This window comes from Staurois parvus, unplaced genomic scaffold, assembly GCF_062004578.1.
Source record: "Staurois parvus isolate SC_StPar_1 unplaced genomic scaffold, SC_StPar_1.0 ptg000648l, whole genome shotgun sequence".
NCBI lineage: Eukaryota > Metazoa > Chordata > Amphibia > Anura > Ranidae > Staurois > Staurois parvus.
The window spans coordinates 3,365,853-3,386,599 of NW_028318444.1; the positions used below are offsets into that span (position 1 = coordinate 3,365,853).

Sequence of the window (20,747 nt, forward strand, 5' to 3'; positions counted from 1 at the left end):
TTCTTCCATGCAGATTTATGCATTCTGTGTTATGGATCTGAAAGCAGCTGTGTGAATGGCTCCATTGAAAACAATGCAGCTTTGTAATTTAAAAACACTTGTATACATTTTTTTACAGCCATGTGAATGAAACCTAATGGGGGCAGAAGTAAAACAAAAACCTGACAGGGGTTCTAATCCCTCTTCACTCTATCCAAAAACAGAAAAAGGTTTGTCTTTAGCTATCCTTTAGTAATCTACATACATTTCTGGCATGGCTTGCACAAATTATAGAGGGCACAACAGCCCATAAACTCAATGAAGAAGGCTCATTATTTCACCACTGTGCCCCTTAGTGCAGGTATTGCCCTGTTAGGAGCTCGGCTGATTGGATACACTTAGGGGTTGTAATAGGGGCAGACAATCTGCTTGTGGTAGAAAAATCAGGCTTGCCAATTGGTTATTTACTGCTGCTGTATCCATCATTTACAAGCAAGTTACATCTTGGATGCCATCCAGTTATTACAAAGTAAATGCATACATTAATATTTCACTCATTGTTTTGGAATATCAATTTGCAGTTGGTTTTAAATAAAGCTGTGGCCAAATCCTGCATCTGCTTGTAGTTTGTATCTGATGTTCTTCATTGATCCTGGTCTGAATGTCTATTGTTCTACCTGCGATCTTATTATAGCGTTTATGATTTATGAGTACAGCTGCAGTACAGCACCGTTACAAATAAATTAGATGGTTATTATAAAACTGAACTCCAGGCAAACAGCTAAATCAACACATATATTTCATATGTGAAAGATGTTTTACCTGCCAAAGGATTTGTATTTCTGTCCATCCAGCCAGTCCTGAGATTTACACAGCAATACCACAGAGCACAGTCCTGTCCATACAGGGGAGGGGAATGGATCTTTCTTTCTCTGCTGTAGTTTCACTTTCACTTACAGGTCTCCTCCTTATACCCAGCTATTGTCTGGACAGGGAAAGGAGAAGCACCTTCACCTATCAACATGCTCCTTGCACTGGTGCACACCTGATTAGCTACTTGTGTTGCTTATCCTTCCTCCTGTCTGAACTCTATTACAAAGTAGAAGGGGAGAGGCTGACACCATATCAAATTTTGATACACACACTGCTACGTTAGATCAGGGTTCTCCAAACTATGGCCCTCCAGGTGTTGAGGAGCTCCAATTCCCATGAGGCCTTGCAAGACTCTGACAGCCAGAGGCAAGACTCCCAGAGGCAGAGGTATGATGGGACTTGTAGTATTCAACAGCTGGAGGGCCATAGTTTGGAGACCCCTGCTATATACATTAACTTTATACTTTATACATTAACACCCCGGTCACATCGCATGCGACTTGGCATGCAATTTGCAAGCCATAAGACTTGCAAATAATATGCCAAGTTGCACCCTATTGTCTGCAATTAGAGCGATCAAATCAGTGTGGTTCCGACTTGGTCAGAGCCGCACCAATGTCTAAAGTAGTACATGTGCTACTATTGGTGCGATTTGCATAGACATCTGTGTCAGATGTCTTGCAAATCGCACCTCAAATTGGCATCTAACCCAACTTTGAAATCGTGCTACTTCACTGTAAGTTGCACGATTTCAAAGTCGGCATGATGTGACAGCGCAATTTTCACATGATCCTGAATGTTACATAGGGCATAGCGCACGTTGTGCAACAATCGCCAAATGTTTTGGAATTGCAGGTTGGACTCCCCCGCGATTCCAAATCTCGAATTGTGAATGGAGCCCTAAAGTTGAACTCCAAGCTAAAAAAAAGAAATCCCATTGCAGTGGGGCCCTGGCTGCAAGGATAGTTAAAGAGTTCAGACAATTCAAGCTTTCTAGTTCAGTAGTGGAGTCTGGTAAAAGTCCCATCATGCATAGGATGCTCACAGAGCATCTGTATCTGAATACACATGCCCATTAAGGATCCATTCACACCATTTGTGTTAAGATGCACTGGCAGTATTGCCCAGCACAGTCCTAATCCAAACACAAGGTCATTGCCTGCTTCCTATGGTGTCACTTCAATAAAGTTCTAACAAAAAAAAAAGTAAACAGTGCGATGCACCAGGATCAGCATTTTGCACTGTGTCTTCCCAATGTACACCAGCAGCTGTGCATTCAACATCTAAAGGGTTTTGGGGGAACCCCACACTGTTTTGTTTTGTTTTTTTGCACAGGATCTCCCTTAAAATTCATACTGAATGGGATTCCCAGCCATGTACGTGAATGGAGTCAGTGTTAAGGACTGAACAGCCATTGACCATGAATAGCTGTCTTGTATAATAGTAGAAGTAATACCTGAATAAGTGAGCATTCGGACAGCCAAGGTTCAGGTCAAACACAAGATCACTGCTTTTAACCACTTGCCCTCCAGAGGATTTACCCCCCTTCCTGACCAGGCCATTTTTTGTGATACGGCATTGCGTTACTTTTAAGCGGAGTTCCACTCGACCTATCAAAAAATAAAGTCAGCAGCTACAATAACTGTAGCTGCTGACTTTTAAAAAACAGCCACTTACCTGTCCCTCGGTCCCGTGGTGTGTTCCCTGCAGCTTGTTCCACCGGCTGTCCTGGATTCTAGGAGGTCGGCATCTTCAGTGTGGGCACCTGGCTGTTATAGCTTGCGGCTTCACAGCCAGGTACCCACTGCGCATGCGCGAGTAGCGATGCGCTTCGTGAATGGTCCTGTAGTCTTCTAGGACCTGTCACGTGTCCCAATAGACTACAGGGAGGGAGGGCATCTTTTGCTTCCAATCGCCTAGGCGATCGGACCGGAAATGGGAGCGGGTACCTGTCAAATTCGGGTACCCGCTCCCCCCCCGCTCCCTCCCCTTTTGGGTGGAGCTCCGCTCCGACAATTGCGCTGTCATGCAACGCTGCACCCAAATGATATTTATGTCCTTTTTTTCCCACAAATAGATCTTTCTGTTGGTGGTATTTGATTGCCTCAATGTTTTTCTATTTTTTTCACTATTAACAAAAAAAGAGAATTTTGAGAAAAAAAACTATATTTTTGACTTTTTGCTGTAAAATGTATTTAAAAAAATCTAAATTCTTCATAAATTTAGGCCAAAATGTATTCTGCTACATGTCTTTGCTAGAAAAAAATCCCAGTATATGTAAATGAATTGGTTTATGTGAATATTGTAGCGTCTACAAATGGCGGTATATATACTGGAATTTTTTTTTTCAATACTAGTAATGGCGGCGATCAACAACTTATAGTGGGACTGCGGTGGGCATTTTGACACGGGGGGAGGGCTGAATCAAGCTCCATGCACACTGGGTATTTTGGTAATGCTGGTAACGTTAGCTGTGTAAAGTCACAGCTTTTTTTTAGCATTTTTGCATTAGCGTTTAGTGGCCTTTTGCAGGGTTTAGCTGCGTTTTCCAGTGTTTTTCCATATTTGCGTTTTTAGCATTTTTTTACCAAAAAAAAGTCAAAAACAACGGTTTTACTGCGATTTACTGTGTATTGTTGTGTTTTTTGGCGTTAGAGCATTTTTTAATGACATCCCCTAATGACAGCACTGACACTGTACTAATGATACTGGGCAAGAAGGGGTTAACATCTGGGGCAATCATAGGGTTAACTGTGTGCTGTTTTACTGTGTGTTGTGTGTGTTTTACTTGGGAAACATACTGCTGTGTGTTTTTCTGCAGTGCAAAGAATACACAGCAGTATGTTACTGCTGGCAGGAGAGAGACCTGTGTTGTTTGTCAGTGATACTCAGCGATCGCCAGGTAATCTCCAGCCGCGACCTGGTGATCAACATCTGTAGCCACCAATGGCGGTGCAGGTAGGGCAGTATGCGCGTGCCACCTGCCCGGAAATGCAAAATCACGTATGTATACGTGATTTTGCGCAGCCCTGCCATCCTGTAGCAGTAGTTCTGCTAGAGGGCGGTAGGGAAGTGGTTAATCATCATGCAATCAAAGGACTTCAGAATGTTTGCTGAGCAAAGTGTAGGTAATGCGTAGGTGATGTTTTACTGTGATCAGCCAATCATATACAAGGAAAAATATTGGGGTTTTTTTCAATTCCTTTGCACATGATTGTGTATTCAAAGTGAACATAACCACGTTTTATTCACTAAGCTAAGGGAAAATTCTCTGCTCCTTTAGTAATTCCACTGAGGCTGGGAGAGTTGCTAATATGCAGATTATGTTCAATAAAGAATTCCTTTAATCTAAAACTCAGCTAATCTGAAATCGGTATGTCTGCATTCCTTTTGTGCCTATTCCAGATTTATAGGTACAATGACATTTTACAGTCATTTTTAGTATAACAATTGGACAATGCAAATTTATAAGTGAGTAAAGAACAGCTAATACACCACAAAGCATGCACATTGCTGACATAAGCAGAAGCAGCTGATGCAACTCTCTCCATAGTCATCCTATATTGTACACCAGTCTGCGGTGCTACAGCTGGAATAACACATGAGCATTACAATAGGTTTGCATTTTGATGGAGCTACAGATCACAAGAAGAGCAAGACAATCCTACTAATGAGGACCTTAAATCTTCAACACTCTTCCAGCAGGCAGAGTACAGGACCCATGGGTGTTGTACAGACAAGAGGATTGGATTGTCATTGTGTGCAGCAACCTGCACTTCTATACTTTTATATTCTAGCAGGTTTATTTTACAAAGCAGGAACACGTTTATTTAAATTGCCAACCAAAGGTGACAGTAGATACAGAAATATTGTGAAACGTATTTGTGTAAATATTTTGGAACGATGTGTTACATTATCACTTTATTACAAAGTAGATCTATTCTAGAAGCTAAGCTTTCTCCTTCTTTGAAGTTGCATTAACACTAGACCTGTGTGTCTTTGGTCATTTTTCTGCCTTTTTTTTAAGGGGCATCAAAGGCTAAGGTTAGGTTCACATATATGCAAACATGCAATGCACACATTTCCGCAGGAAAATCATCTCCTTCATATATTTTTGTTTAAACCCCTACTTACCCGGTGGTGTGTTCAACACATTTCAGATACTCACCCACCCAGCGGATCCAGTGTTGTCCAGCTGAGAACCTCTTCTCTTCTGGCAGTGTTTGGTCCTGCACCACCATGCTTTGCTGTGAAGTCATCAAGAGGGCTGCCGGTTGTTCTGTGTTCAGCTGGTGTGCCTCCCGATGACACACCGTTAGGCCCGCTGCCTCCTCATTTCCCGAATGAAAGGCTATGCCTCCTGGGATATGTTACCTGCATATCCCAAGAGGCAACGGAAGCAAAGTGCATGTCATTCACCTAGCCATGTGAGAGCACAGAGAGGGGAGAAAGCAGCTAGAAAAAACGAGGAAAGTGTTGCAGAGGGGGAGTGGGGGCATAGCTGTTAGGATTTGTTTCTACCTTAATGCAGAGAATGCACTGGGGTGAAAAACCTTTACTTGTATAAACACTTTAACGCAGCACACCACAATGCAAGGCATGCTTGATGTGGTGTTCTGCAGTGTGGGTTTGTTGACTGCTACATTGGGGTGCCATTCAAAATTAATTGTGCCACAACATGCACTGCAGTGCACCCATTAACATGTGTTGTGGTAATACACGGAAAAACATGTTTAAAAACAATAAAACTATTTTACTGTGCCTTAAATCAAATACATACATGTAAATAGGCTCTTAACATTTTACACATATTTTTTTCTGGGTGCATCACAATGTAATGTACTAATATAGCAGATTTATGAAAATTAAGCTATTATGTGCCCCATCAGACATGTTGGGAGCTGCACTTGAAGTCCCCTGTATTTACTAAGGTGGCCACCACAGATCTACTCAAAACAGAATAAGTTGTGACTTTAGAAAAACTCTAATGCACAAAGATAGATAGATAGATAGATAGATAGATAGATAGATAGATAGATAGATAGATAGATAGATAGATGTTATTGAGCCGTTCCAGGCTCCAGAAGGACACCGACCATATTGTCAGGATCTACTCAGCTCCCTGACTGACAGCTTTATCCGCCTCTCAGAGCCAGAGCCAGCTGTGCTCATCCCCTCTCCAGCCCAGTGAGCACTGGAGAAGCAAAGCGGAGAGCAGTTACAGTCAGAAGACTGAGAAGAGAGTGATCAATGGTTATGTGATCCCATAGTACAGAGTCTTACAGCCGGCAGGGGACAGCTACAGCATTGAGGTGAGAATGTGTGTTTCTTTTTTCAACCCCAAACGTCTTCTTTATGTCACAATGTGTAACCCTACCGCCTTAAAAAAGCTTAAATTAAAGCTGGACATACAACAATAACCAGCGGGTTGAACAACAACAAAAAAAGACTCCATTCCCTCATCCACAAACTCGATGTGGATGAGAGAATCATTCCAGCTGTGCTATTGTATTCTGACAGTGGGGAGACTTCCTCTTCATCAGAAAACTCTGGTCAATGCTCACAGATAAAGCTGGCAGCACTGATCATTTGGGAAAAGCTTGAAGGGCTGGTTGCATAGAAGTCAACTGGCAGATCAACGTCTGTACAACCAGCCTGCCCATACATGGATTGAAATTTGGCCAGTCCCTGCTGAACCGGCTAAATTTCAGTCCATGTATGGCCTTTAGAGAATGACTTTAATGCATTCAGCGTGCATGTTGCAGTATCTTGTTTGGTGTAAAAGGCAGTAGTAAGTATTAGCCACAGGCTGACCATATACAATTTTCTGTCCAATTTCTGACCAATTTCCTTTAGATTTACCTTCAATGATGTAATGCAAGGGCCTGCCTAATTGGATACAATTGAAAGTGTCATTTAGGTTTAACCTTCTGTTATATGGCTTTTTGTAAATCTAAACCAAAATTCTCAAGCAAATTTTATAATGTATGGCCAGCCTCAGTCCCCCAAAAGTGGAATCCATCTCTAGAATATATCAGACTGGTTTACAAAGCTCAGTGAATAGCAGAACAATTAATTGTAGAGTATTTATGTTCACTTCAAATACCCAATCATGAGGAGGAGAAGATCTATCTTTTTATATTCTTCTGCACATGACTGAATAACTTGAACCCAGGCTCCATTCAATTCCCTGCATTTTTTGTTGCTTCACACTTTTGTAAATCAGGTCTGTTAGATAGAAGTGAAATGACCACTTTGCCCCACAATGAAAAGAGCTCTGTTGCCTGGACTAAACCCACAAATGCTCTGCACCAGACTGGTTTTGGCTGAAGATTAGAGTAAAATGGATTACATAAGTAGGGTTTAATTTTATATAATAGGAGGCTTTGATCAACATAAAGAATACATTCACAAACAGTTCATAGTTTTGGTTCCATCTACTACAGACACTCTTTATTGGCTGTAATTGAATATGAATAGGTATTATTAGGTATTTTAATGATCGCATTTGGCATACCTATATTTCCAGCATTGAAATTACTGTCTAAGCCAGCATTTGTCAACCTTTTCAACACAGAGGAACCCTAGAAATAACTTTCCGGTCTCAGGGAATCCTTGCTAAAAATTACGATATGTACTCATGATGCATTAGTGTGATGTCCAGTGGGAAGAATGCTCCTTACACTTGTGGTCATTGGGAAGAATTCCCCCTTACAAATAGCTAAAAAGATCAATGGTATCAGTGGGAACTTATTTGAGAGGCAGAAATTGCTCATTGCTCAAGGAACTCCCAACAACCTCTGGAGGAACCCTAGTTGAGGAACCCTTCCTAAAAATTACCCTATCTACAGCTCACGGTACATTGCTGTATATGAAAACATAATCTTCAGTAGCAATAATAAAAGGCATCAAATATTAATAATAATGGCCAGAAAATAAAATAGTGTCCTCTCACATTGGTGGTTTGAGGAAATGTGTCCCCTTACAGTGAACAGCTCCCCTACTTTGGTGGTCATTAGAGAAGGACCCGCTAAGAATGGTGGTCAGTGGGACAATGACAACTTTACATTGAGAGCATTGGGAGCGGACCCTATTACACTTGTTGTCAGTGGGAAGAATTTCCCTTACATTCAAGGTCAGTAAAGAGCTCCCTTACTTTGCTGGTCATTGGACAAGGGCTCCCTTGTATTGGTGGTCAGAGGGAGAATGATCACCTTACATTGATAATCATTGGGAAAGGACCTCATTACACAGGTGGTCAGTAGGAAGAATGTTCCTTACAATCATGGTCATTAAAAATCTCCCTTACTTTGGTGGTCATTGATAAAGGGCTCCCTTAGATTGGTGGTATGAGGAAGAATGATCACCTTATTTATTTCAGGTACTTATATAGCGCCGTCAATTTACGCAGCACTTTACAAATATATTGTACATTCACATCAGTCCCTAACCCTCAAGGGGTGTAAAATCTAAGGTCCCTAACTCACATTCATACATACACATACTAGGGACAATTTAGACTTGATCCAATTAACCTACCAGCATGTCTTTGGAGTGTGGGAGGAAACTGGAGTACCCAGAGGAAACCCATGCAAGCACAGGGAGAACATGCCAACTCCATGCCGGAGGCACCATGGTTGGGAATCGAACCCATGACCCATTTACTGCAAGGCAGACATGCTAACCACTAAAACACTGTGCCGCCCATACCTTACATTGGTGATCAATGGGAAGATACCCCATTACACTGGGGGTCAGTGGGAAGAGTGTACATTACATTTATGGTTAGTGTAGAGCTCCCTTACTTTGGCAGTCATTGAAGAAGGGTTCATTGGATTGGTGGTCAGAGGGAGAATGACCTTACATTGGTGATCATTGGGAAGGGACCGCATTACACTGGTGGTCAGTGGAAAAAATGTTCCTTACATTCATGGTCAGTAAAAGGCTCCCTTACTTTGGTGGTCATTGAAGAAGGGCTCCGTTAGATTGGTGATCATATGGATAATGATCTTCTTACATTGGTGATCATTGGTAAGGGACCCCACTGCACATGTGGTCAGTGGGAAGAATGTTTCTTACTTTGATGGTCAGTAGAAAGACTGCACTCCTTACAGACAGCTAAAAAGTGCTGATTGTTGGTATTAATGTTATCTGAGAGGCATACATAGCTAATTTCTCAGGGAACCCCTAGTAACCTTTGCAGGAACCTAGAGGTTCCACAGAACTGTGGCTGAGAAAGGCTGATGTAGACAGTACAATGACAATCTCTGTAAGGGTTGACACTGTTCAATACATAATGGTGTGGTCTTCTATCCTCATACTGTACAACATTTATCAAACACAAAGCTACTTTTTGATCAAACTATTTTCTGCTCATATAACCCTCACACAATCTACACATGCAGCTTCATTTTCTACGGAGATCATGCAGGCCAAATGTAAAAAGGGCGAAGGATTGACGCAATAGACAATCCCTGCATCCTAACCCTCTTCCAAAATGCAGCATTCCCAGTCACTACTGGTATGCAGAAGAGAAGTCAGCATTGCTTCACCGTACTATGGGAACACCTCGTACATTTGGATTCTTACATGAGATGCTGATTGATATCATGCTGTACTTCACAAGAGGTCATTGATGACATAGTTCACTTCACAAGGGGTTATTGATATCAGATTATACTTTATATTGATATAAGATTGTACTTCACAAGGGATTATTGATATATTGCATTTGTGTGAGGTTATGGATATCCTATTGTACTCACAAGATATTATTAATAAAATATTGTATTCAAAAAAGGATATTGATCTCAAATAGTACTCTAAGGAGGTTATTGATTTCATATTAAAATCACAAATGATTATTCATTTCAGATAGTACTCAAAGGAGGTTATCAATATCATATTATACTCACAAAAGGTTATTAATATCAAATAGTATGCACAGGAGGTTATGGATATTATATTATGCTTAAAAAATGTTATTAATATTAGATAATACTTAAAGGAGGTTATCAATATCATATTATACTCGCTATCAGATAGTATTCAAAGGAGGTTATAGATTATACTCACACATGATCACTGATATCAGATAATGCTTAAAGAAGGTTATCAATATCATAATATACTCGCTATCATACTCAAAGGAGGTTATAGATTATACTCACACATGATCACTGATATCAGATAATGCTTAAAGAAGGTTATCAATATCATATTATATTCATAAGAGATTATTGATATCAGATAGTACTTACAAGAAGTTAATGATATCAATTTGTACTCACCAAAGGTTATTAATATCAGATAGTACTCAAGTGAGGTTATCAATATCATTGTACTCACAAAAGATTATTGATATCAGATAGTACTTAAAGGAGGTTATTGATTAATTATATTTCCAAGAGATTATTGAAATCAGATAGTACATAGTAACAAGAAGTATATCATATTGTATTCATCAAAGGTTATGGATATCAGATTGTACTCAAAGGAGGTTTATAGATATCATATTTTACTCACAAAAATGTATTAATATCAGAGAGTATTTATAAGAAGTCATTAATATCATATTGTATTCACCAATCGGAAAGTACTTACAAGACGTTATTGATATCATATTGTATTCACCAATCGGAAAGTACTTACAAGACGTTATTGATATAATATTGTATTCACCAAAGGTTATTAATATCAGATAATACTCAAAGGAGCTTATCAATATCATATTTTACTCAATATCTGATAGTACTCAAAGGAGGTTTACAGATATCATATTATACTCCCAAAAATGTATTAATATCAGATAGTGCTAAAAGGAGGTTATTGATATCAAATTATACTCAATATCTAATAGTACTCAAAGGAGGTTTACAGATATCATATTATACTCCCATTAATGTATTAATATCAGATAGTACTTACAAGAAATTATTAATATCACATTGTACACACCAATCAGAAAGTACTTACAAGACGTTATTGAGATCATATTGTATTCACCATAGGTTATTAATATCAGATAGTACTCAAAGGAGGTTATCAATATCATATTTTACTCAATATCTGTTAGTACTCAAAGGAGGTTATCAATATCATATTTTACTCAATATCTGATAGTACTCAAAGGAGGTTTACAGATACATTATACTCACCAAAGGTTATTAATATCAGATAGTACTCAAATGAGGTTATTGATATCATATTATATTTGCAAGAGATTATTGATATGAGATAATACAAAAGGTTATTAATACCATATTGCACCCCCAAGAGATTATTGTATTCACAAGAGGTCATCAATATATTGTACTCACCAGAGGTCTTACTATCATGATGTATTATGAGAATGCGTACTGTATTTACAAGACAGACTGATATCACATTGTACTCACAAGAGTCCTGGCTATCCAGTATTGTGTTGATAAGAGGTCATTGATAGCATGCTGTACTTGACAAGAGGTCATCAATAAGACAGCATTGTTCAAACTGGCTAAACCCGAGCCAGATCTCTATAGAAGCTGATGGCCACAGTGGCTATTAAACACCTATAGTAAGGTACACCCCATGAATAGCTCTTCTATCTGATGACAGTGGAGATGGTCTCTCCCCTCGCCTGTCCAGGATGACCCCAGACAGCATCCTAACTTTTCTCCATGACCATCGTCGGAGGAGAAGAGATGAGGAATGGAATGGGAGGTAGGTGAGCAGGCAGGTACTTACCCATCAGCAGCCAGATGGAGCCCCCAGACAGTATGAGGAAGGTAAGCATGTCTCCTTGTGCCGGCTGTGACATGGAGCGCTCCAGCTGGAGAGGAGAGGAGAGGGGGGAGTAGCCGAGGCCGGCACCGCCGCACAGTCACTGCAGTGCACACAGGGGGCGGGGTCACCGGGACTGAGCATGCAGTAGGACGGTATTTTTAGCCTCCTTCTTCTGGGACCTCCCGCTTCCTTCAAGCAGAATGATGCTCCAATGATGCTGACTCCATCCTCAGCCACTCCTGCTGCAGTCATCCGGCCGGGTAGCACGTGTCTGATGTACGCCAGTAACCTCGTGTAGACGGAGGAATGAGGGCTGAGTGTGGATGGGGGGCACTGCGGAATGCCTGCAAGCAGCCATCACATCACAACAGGCTGGGAGGCAGAGGAGGGACATACTAACACGAATGGCAGCATGGAATGCCCACACTAAACCCAGGACCCTGCATTCATTATATCTGCTCTCCCACAGTACACACAACATGGAATGCAATTATTTTACTAATATAAACTACTAAATACCTTTTCTCATCAGCAGTTACAGCAGTCCTGTGCCTTCTATCAGTGTACAGCCCAGCATTGGCTAAAGCTTGTAGAAGGCATTTTCATTTTGTTCTAGGAGGATCAGGGGTGGACTGACCATTTGGAAACTTGGGCGCTGCTCGAGGGCCCGGGTTCAGTAGGGGGCCCCATGAGATGCCCCTGGTACCTTTTTCATAGGCTTTTTTGAGTTTGGGCAAGGACACAGGGGCCCCATGATCCCCTATTGCCCGGGGGCCCCATGAGTTGTCAGTCCGTCCCTGAGGAGGATGTAGGACCCCTGACCTCTGTCTGGACACTGCTGATTGGTCCTGTGCTGATCACATGCACTCTCCCGTGAAAAACAAACTCCAATACACACCAAACTGAGCATGTAGAGAGTGACCCCACACAATATGTCTTATCAGGAGATAAGAGGGGGGCACTGGAAGAAGGGGAGGATCAGAGAAGATAGTATCAAACAGCCTTTTTACACAATGCAAAGGATAACCCCCTTAGGTTCCACACTGAGTATAACAAGCACGTTTTATTGCATATACAGACTGATTTTACTGTTGCGGGTTTAGTAACACTTTAACAGGGCAGTGGAATGCCCATAGACATTAATGGGAGAAAAGGGATTTGCCATAGACACTAATGGGACAGAAGGGAATTGCCATAGACACTAATGGAACAGAAGGGAATGCCCATAGACATTAATGGGAGAGAAGGGAATACTCAGACAATAATGGGACAGAATGGAATGCCCATAGACAATGATGGGAGAGAAGGGAATGCCCATAGACAATAATGGAACAGAAAGGAATGCCCATAGACAATAGTGGAACAGAAAGGAATGCCCATAGACAATAATGGAAGAGAAGGGAATGCCCATAGACAATAATGGGACAGAAGGGAATGCACATAGACAATAATGGAACAGAAGGGAATGCCCATAGACAATGATGGGAGAGAAGGGAATGCCCATAGACAATGATGGGAGAGAAGGGAATGCCCATAGACAATGATGGGAGAGAAGGGAATGCCCATAGACAATAATGGGAGAGAAGGGAATGCCCAGAGACAATGATGGGAGAGAAGGGAATGCCCATAGACAATAAGGGGAGAGAAGGGAATGCCCATAGACAATGATGGGAGAGAAGGGAATGCCCATAGACAATGATGGGAGAGAAGGGAATGCCCATAGACAATGATGGGAGAGAAGGGAATGCCCATAGACAATAATGGGAGAGAAGGGAATGCCCATAGACAATAATGGGAGAGAAGGGAATGCCCATAGACAATAATGGAACAGAAGGGAATGCCCATAGACAATAATGGAACAGAAGGGAATGCCCATAGACAATAATGGAACAGAAAGGAATGCCCATAGACAATAATGGAACAGAAGGGAATGGTCAAAGACAATAATGGAACAGAAGGGAATGCCCATAGACAATAATGGAACAGAAGGGAATGGTCATAGACAATAATGGAAGAGAAGGGAATGCCCATAGACAATAATGGAACAGAAGGGAATGCCCGTAGACAATAATGGAACAGAAGGGAATGACCGTAGACAATAATGGAAGAGAAGGGAATGACCGTAGACAATAATGGAAGAGAAGGGAATGCCCGTAGACAATAATGGGACAGAAGGGAATGCACGTAGACAATAATGGAACAGAAGGGAATGCCCGTAGACAATGATGGGAGAGAAGGGAATGCCCATAGACAATGATGGGAGAGAAGGGAATGCCCATAGACAATAATGGAAGAGAAGGGAATGCCCATAGACAATAATGGGACAGAAGGGAATGCACGTAGACAATGATGGGAGAGAAGGGAATGCCCGTAGACAATGATGGGAGAGAAGGGAATGCCCATAGACAATGATGGGAGAGAAGGGAATGCCCATAGACAATGATGGGAGAGAAGGGAATGCCCATAGACAATGATGGGAGAGAAGGGAATGCCCATAGACAATGATGGGAGAGAAGGGAATGCCCATAGACAATGATGGGAGAGAAGGGAATGCCCATAGACAATGATGGGAGAGAAGGGAATGCCCATAGACAATAATGGGAGAGAAGGGAATGCCCATAGACAATAATGGGAGAGAAGGGAATGCCCATAGACAATAATGGGAGAGAAGGGAATGCCCATAGACAATAATGGAACAGAAGGGAATGCCCATAGACAATAATGGAACAGAAAGGAATGCCCATAGACAATAATGGAACAGAAGGGAATGGTCAAAGACAATAATGGAAGAGAAGGGAATGCCCATAGACAATAATGGAAGAGAAGGGAATGCCCATAGACAATAATGGAAGAGAAGGGAATGCCCATAGACAATAATGGAACAGAAGGGAATGCCCATAGACAATAATGGAAGAGAAGGGAATGACCGTAGACAATAATGGAAGAGAAGGGAATGACCGTAGACAATAATGGAACAGAAGGGAATGCCCATAGACAATGATGGGAGAGAAGGGAATGCCCATAGACAATGATGGGAGAGAAGGGAATGCCCATAGACAATGATGGGAGAGAAGGGAATGCCCATAGACAATAATGGGAGAGAAGGGAATGCCCAGAGACAATGATGGGAGAGAAGGGAATGCCCATAGACAATAATCGGAGAGAAGGGAATGCCCATAGACAATAAGGGGAGAGAAGGGAATGCCCATAGACGATGGGAGAGAAGGGAATGCCCATAGACGATGGGAGAGAAGGGAATGCCCATAGACGATGGGAGAGAAGGGAATGCCCATAGACAATGATGGGAGAGAAGGGAATGCCCATAGACAATGATGGGAGAGAAGGGAATGCCCATAGACAATGATGGGAGAGAAGGGAATGCCCATAGACAATAATGGGAGAGAAGGGAATGCCCATAGACAATAATGGGAGAGAAGGGAATGCCCATAGACAATAATGGAACAGAAGGGAATGCCCATAGACAATAATGGAACAGAAGGGAATGCCCATAGACAATAATGGAACAGAAAGGAATGCCCATAGACAATAATGGAACAGAAGGGAATGGTCAAAGACAATAATGGAACAGAAGGGAATGCCCATAGACAATAATGGAAGAGAAGGGAATGGTCATAGACAATAATGGAAGAGAAGGGAATGCCCATAGACAATAATGGAACAGAAGGGAATGCCCGTAGACAATAATGGAACAGAAGGGAATGACCGTAGACAATAATGGAAGAGAAGGGAATGACCGTAGACAATAATGGAAGAGAAGGGAATGCCCGTAGACAATAATGGGACAGAAGGGAATGCACGTAGACAATAATGGAACAGAAGGGAATGCCCGTAGACAATGATGGGAGAGAAGGGAATGCCCATAGACAATGATGGGAGAGAAGGGAATGCCCATAGACAATAATGGAAGAGAAGGGAATGCCCATAGACAATAATGGGACAGAAGGGAATGCACATAGACAATGATGGGAGAGAAGGGAATGCCCATAGACAATGATGGGAGAGAAGGGAATGCCCATAGACAATGATGGGAGAGAAGGGAATGCCCATAGACAATGATGGGAGAGAAGGGAATGCCATAGACAATGATGGGAGAGAAGGGAATGCCCATAGACAATGATGGGAGAGAAGGGAATGCCCATAGACAATGATGGGAGAGAAGGGAATGCCCATAGACAATGATGGGAGAGAAGGGAATGCCCATAGACAATAATGGGAGAGAAGGGAATGCCCATAGACAATAATGGGAGAGAAGGGAATGCCCATAGACAATAATGGGAGAGAAGGGAATGCCCATAGACAATAATGGAACAGAAAGGAATGCCCATAGACAATAATGGAACAGAAGGGAATGGTCAAAGACAATAATGGAACAGAAGGGAATGCCCATAGACAATAATGGAAGAGAAGGGAATGCCCATAGACAATAATGGAAGAGAAGGGAATGCCCATAGACAATAATGGAAGAGAAGGGAATGCCCATAGACAATAATGGAAGAGAAGGGAATGACCGTAGACAATAATGGAAGAGAAGGGAATGACCGTAGACAATAATGGAAGAGAAGGGAATGACCGTAGACAATAATGGAAGAGAAGGGAATGACCGTAGACAATAATGGAAGAGAAGGGAATGCCCGTAGACAATAATGGGACAGAAGGGAATGCACATAGACAATAATGGAAGAGAAGGGAATGCCCATAGACAATGATGGGAGAGAAGGGAATGCCCATAGACAATAATGGAAGAGAAGGGAATGCCCATAGACAATAATGGGACAGAAGGGAATGCACATAGACAATAATGGAACAGAAGGGAATGCCCATAGACAATGATGGGAGAGAAGGGAATGCCCATAGACAATAAGGGGAGAGAAGGGAATGCCCATAGACAATGATGGGAGAGAAGGGAATGCCCATAGACAATGATGGGAGAGAAGGGAATGCCCATAGACAATGATGGGAGAGAAGGGAATGCCCATAGACAATGATGGGAGAGAAGGGAATGCCCATAGACAATGATGGGAGAGAAGGGAAGTCCCATAGACAATAATGGGAGAGAAGGGAATGCCCATAGACAATAATGGGAGAGAAGGGAATGCCCATAGACAATAATGGAACAGAAAGGAATGCCCATAGACAATAATGGAACAGAAGGGAATGGTCAAAGACAATAATGGAACAGAAGGGAATGCCCATAGACAATAATGGAAGAGAAGGGAATGGTCATAGACAATAATGGAAGAGAAGGGAATGCCCATAGACAATAATGGAACAGAAGGGAATGCCCATAGACAATAATGGAACAGAAGGGAATGCCCATAGACAATAATGGAACAGAAGGGAATGACCGTAGACAATAATGGAAGAGAAGGGAATGACCGTAGACAATAATGGAAGAGAAGGGAATGCCCGTAGACAATACTGGGACAGAAGGGAATGCACATAGACAATGATGGAACCGAAGGGAATGCCCATAGACAATGATGGGAGAGAAGGGAATGCCCAAAGACAATGATGGGAGAGAAGGGAATGCCCATAGACAATGATGGGAGAGAAGGGAATGCCCATAGACAATGATGGGAGAGAAGGGAATGCCCATAGACAATGATGGGAGAGAAGGGAATGCCCATAGACAATGATGGGAGAGAAGGGAATGACCATAGACAATGATGGGAGAGAAGGGAATGCCCATAGACAATGATGGGAGAGAAGGGAATGCCCATAGACAATAATGGAAGAGAAGGGAATGCCCATAGACAATAATGGGAGAGAAGGGAATGCCCATAGACAATAATGGAACAGAAGGGAATGCCCATAGACAATAATGGAACAGAAAGGAATGCCCATAGACAATAATGGAACAGAAGGGAATGGTCAAAGACAATAATGGAACAGAAGGGAATGCCCATAGACAATAATGGAACAGAAGGGAATGGTCATAGACAATAATGGAAGAGAAGGGAATGGTCATAGACAATAATGGAAGAGAAGGGAATGCCCATAGACAATAATGGAACAGAAGGGAATGCCCATAGACAATAATGGAACAGAAGGGAATGCCCATAGACAATAATGGAACAGAAGGGAATGACCATAGACAATAATAGAACAGAAGGGAATGCCCATAGACAATAATGGAATACCCATAGACAATAATGGAATGCCCATAGACAATGATGGGAGAGAAGGGAATGTCCATAGACAATAATGGGAGAGAAGGGAATGCCCATAGACAATGATGGGAGAGAAGGGAATGCCCATAGACAATAATGGGAGAGAAGAGAATGCCCATAGACAATGATGGGAGAGAAGGGAATGCCCATAGACAATGATGGGAGAGAAGGGAATGCCCATAGACAATAATGGGAGAGAAGGGAATGCCCATAGACAATAATGGGAGAGAAGGGAATGCCCATAGACAATAATGAAACAGAAGGGAATGCCCATATACAATAATGAAACAGAAGGGAATGCCCATAGACAATAATGGAAGAGAAGAGAATGCCCATAGACAATAATGGAAGAGAAGGGAATGCCCATAGACAATAATGGAAGAGAAGGGAATGCCCATAGACAATAATGGAACAGAAGGGAATGCCCATAGACAATAATGGAACAGATGGGAATGTCCATAGACAATAATGGAACAGAAGGGAATGGTCAAAGACAATAATGGAAGAGAAGGGAATGCCCATAGACAATAATGGAAGAGAAGGGAATGCCCATAGACAATAATGGGAGAGAAGGGAATGCCCATAGACAATAATGGGAGAGAAGGGAATGCCCATAGACAATAATGGGAGAGAAGGGAATGCCCATAAACAATAATGGGAGAGAAGGGAATGCCCATAGACAATAATGGGAGAAAAGGGAATGCCCATAGACGGGGAGGCAGTAAAGCGATTACAGACCAGAGGTTTCAACAGGGATACGTGGAAGACATTGGAGATACACATCCCAGGAGGAAGAGCAAGGGCATAGGCAACTGGGTTCACCCTGCGGAGCGGAGGATGCGGAAAGGACCCACAAAATGGGGAGCCAGTTTCGGTGCGGGCACCCGAAGATTGAGGTTGCGAGTGGACAACCACACCCGATCTCAGACCTGGTATGAAGGGGCGGGCAACCGTCTATGATCAGCCTGGAGCTTCTGGAGCTGTGCTGAGTCCTTCAAGGACCTCTGGATCTGCCCCCACGAGGAACTCAGGGCAGCCAGATGGTTATCCACAGCCGGAATGTCCAGTGGTGAGAACGGCAATACAGCAGGTTGAAACCCATAGTTGGCCATGAAGGGAGACATCCTGGAGGAGGAGTTGACAGCCAAGTTCCTCGCAAACTATGCCCATGGTAGGAGATCGACCCAATTGTCTTGATGGTCTGAGATATAGCAGCAAAGGAATTGTTCCAGGGCCTGGTTGGAACGCTTCGCAGCCCCATTGGACTGCGGGTGGTAGGCCGAAGAGAAGGAGAGCTTGATACCCAACTGGGAGCAGAAGGTGCGCCAAATCCTGGACACAAACTGACTACCACGGTCCGACACAATCACCTTGGTCAACCCATGCAAATGAAAGATCTCCCTGGCAAAAACCGTAGCCAGCTCTTGCGCAGTCATCAATTTCTTGAATGGAACACAATGGCACATCTTGGAAAAACGATCAATGACCATAAGAATGACCGTATGACCTTGAGACGCAGGGAGGTCCACAATAAAATCCATGCCCAGGTGTGACCAGAGACGCTCTCCATTGGGAATGGGTTGCAGAAGACCCAATGGAAGATGCCAAGGAGATTATTTCTGGGCATAGACTGAACATGCCACTACATAAGAGGCGATGTCGGATCGGAGAGATGGCTACCAGAATAGACGAGAAACGACCCAGAACAACTGGTTCCTACCTGGATGACCAGCTGTCTTGGAATTATGGTAGGTACGCAGCAAGCGGGTACGCAATCCCTCAGGTACGAAACATCTTTCAGCCGGTCTCTCAGGGGGTGCATCAGTTTGAGCCGCCGAAATTTGCTCCCCAAGGGGAGAAATCAGGTTGGTAGGAATGGCAGCCAGGATCTGGTCCGGAGGTATGACCGAGGTCAGCTCAGAGTCCTTCCTGGACAACTCAGAGTATTGCCGCGACAAGGCATCAGCCCTGACATTCTTGGAGCCAGGCAAATAGGAGACCACATAGTTAAAACATGACAAGAACAGAGCCCATCTGGCCTGACGGGGCATCAACCTCTTTGCTTCCGAGAGATACGTCAGGTTCTTGTGGTCAGTGAGAATGAGAACCGACGCTGAGACAAGACGGCGCCTACTCCCGTCTCCAAAGCATCAACCTCGAGGACAAAAGGCAACCCAGGATTGGGATGAGACAGTATCGGAGCCGAAGCGAACGCGGATTTCAGAGCTTCGAAAGCTAATATGGCCTCGGGTGACCACTCGTGAGGATTACTGCCCTTCTTGGTCAGATCTGAGAGAGGCTTGGCCAGCGTGGAGAAGTTCCTGATAAACTTCCGGTAATAGTTGGCGAATCCCAAAAAGCGCTGAATGGACCGAAGACCACTGGGACGAGGCCACTGCAGGACCACCGAAACCTTCTGAGGGTCCATGGAAAAACCCACTGCGGAAATGATGTAGCCCAAAAAGGCAACCTGGGATCGGTGAAATTCACACTTCTCGAGCTTAGAGAAAAGCTCGCTCTCACGTAACCATTGCAGCACCCGCTTAACATCCTGGATACGAGACTCCATAGATGCAGAGTAAACCAGGATGTCGTTCAAGTAAACCACCACGCACTGCTTCAACAAGTCACGAAAGACATCATTAATGAATTCCTGAAAGACCGCGGGCACGTTACACAACCCGAAGGGCATAACCAGGTATTCATAGTGGCCAGTTCTGGTGTTGAACGCGGTCTTCCACTCGTCGCCCTACTTGATCCGTACAAGGTTGTACGCAGCCCTAAGGTCGAGTTTAGTAAAGACCGTTGCTCCCTTGAGACGGTCAAACAACTCGGTAATCAACGGAATTCGATAAGCATTTTTAATCGTGATTCGATTGAGACCCCTAAAATCAATGCAAGGTCTCAACTCACCGCCCTTCTTTTTCACGAAGAAAAAGC

At 43.0% G+C, this 20,747-nt stretch overlaps 1 protein-coding gene and 1 long non-coding RNA gene across 6 annotated transcripts in view; one reads left to right on the top strand and one right to left on the bottom strand.

The window, feature by feature from the left end:
* The window catches only part of ACSL6 (acyl-CoA synthetase long chain family member 6), a 265,006-nt gene extending 253,274 nt beyond the window's left edge, over nt 1-11,732 (bottom strand). For 4 of the 5 annotated variants that reach the window (XM_089694072.1, XM_089694068.1, XM_089694067.1 and 1 more), the window contains exon 1: nt 11,578-11,732. In XM_089694072.1, the coding sequence (XP_089550198.1) occupies nt 11,578-11,650 (73 nt within the window). In that variant the 5' untranslated portion in view covers nt 11,651-11,732. The remainder of the gene's footprint in view (nt 1-11,577) is intronic. The other variant, XM_089694069.1, reaches the window with a different exon arrangement.
* Nucleotides 1-20,747, top strand: part of LOC149448921 (uncharacterized) — a 52,282-nt gene that overhangs the window by 13,474 nt on the left and 18,061 nt on the right. The gene's annotated exons all lie outside the window — the stretch shown is intronic.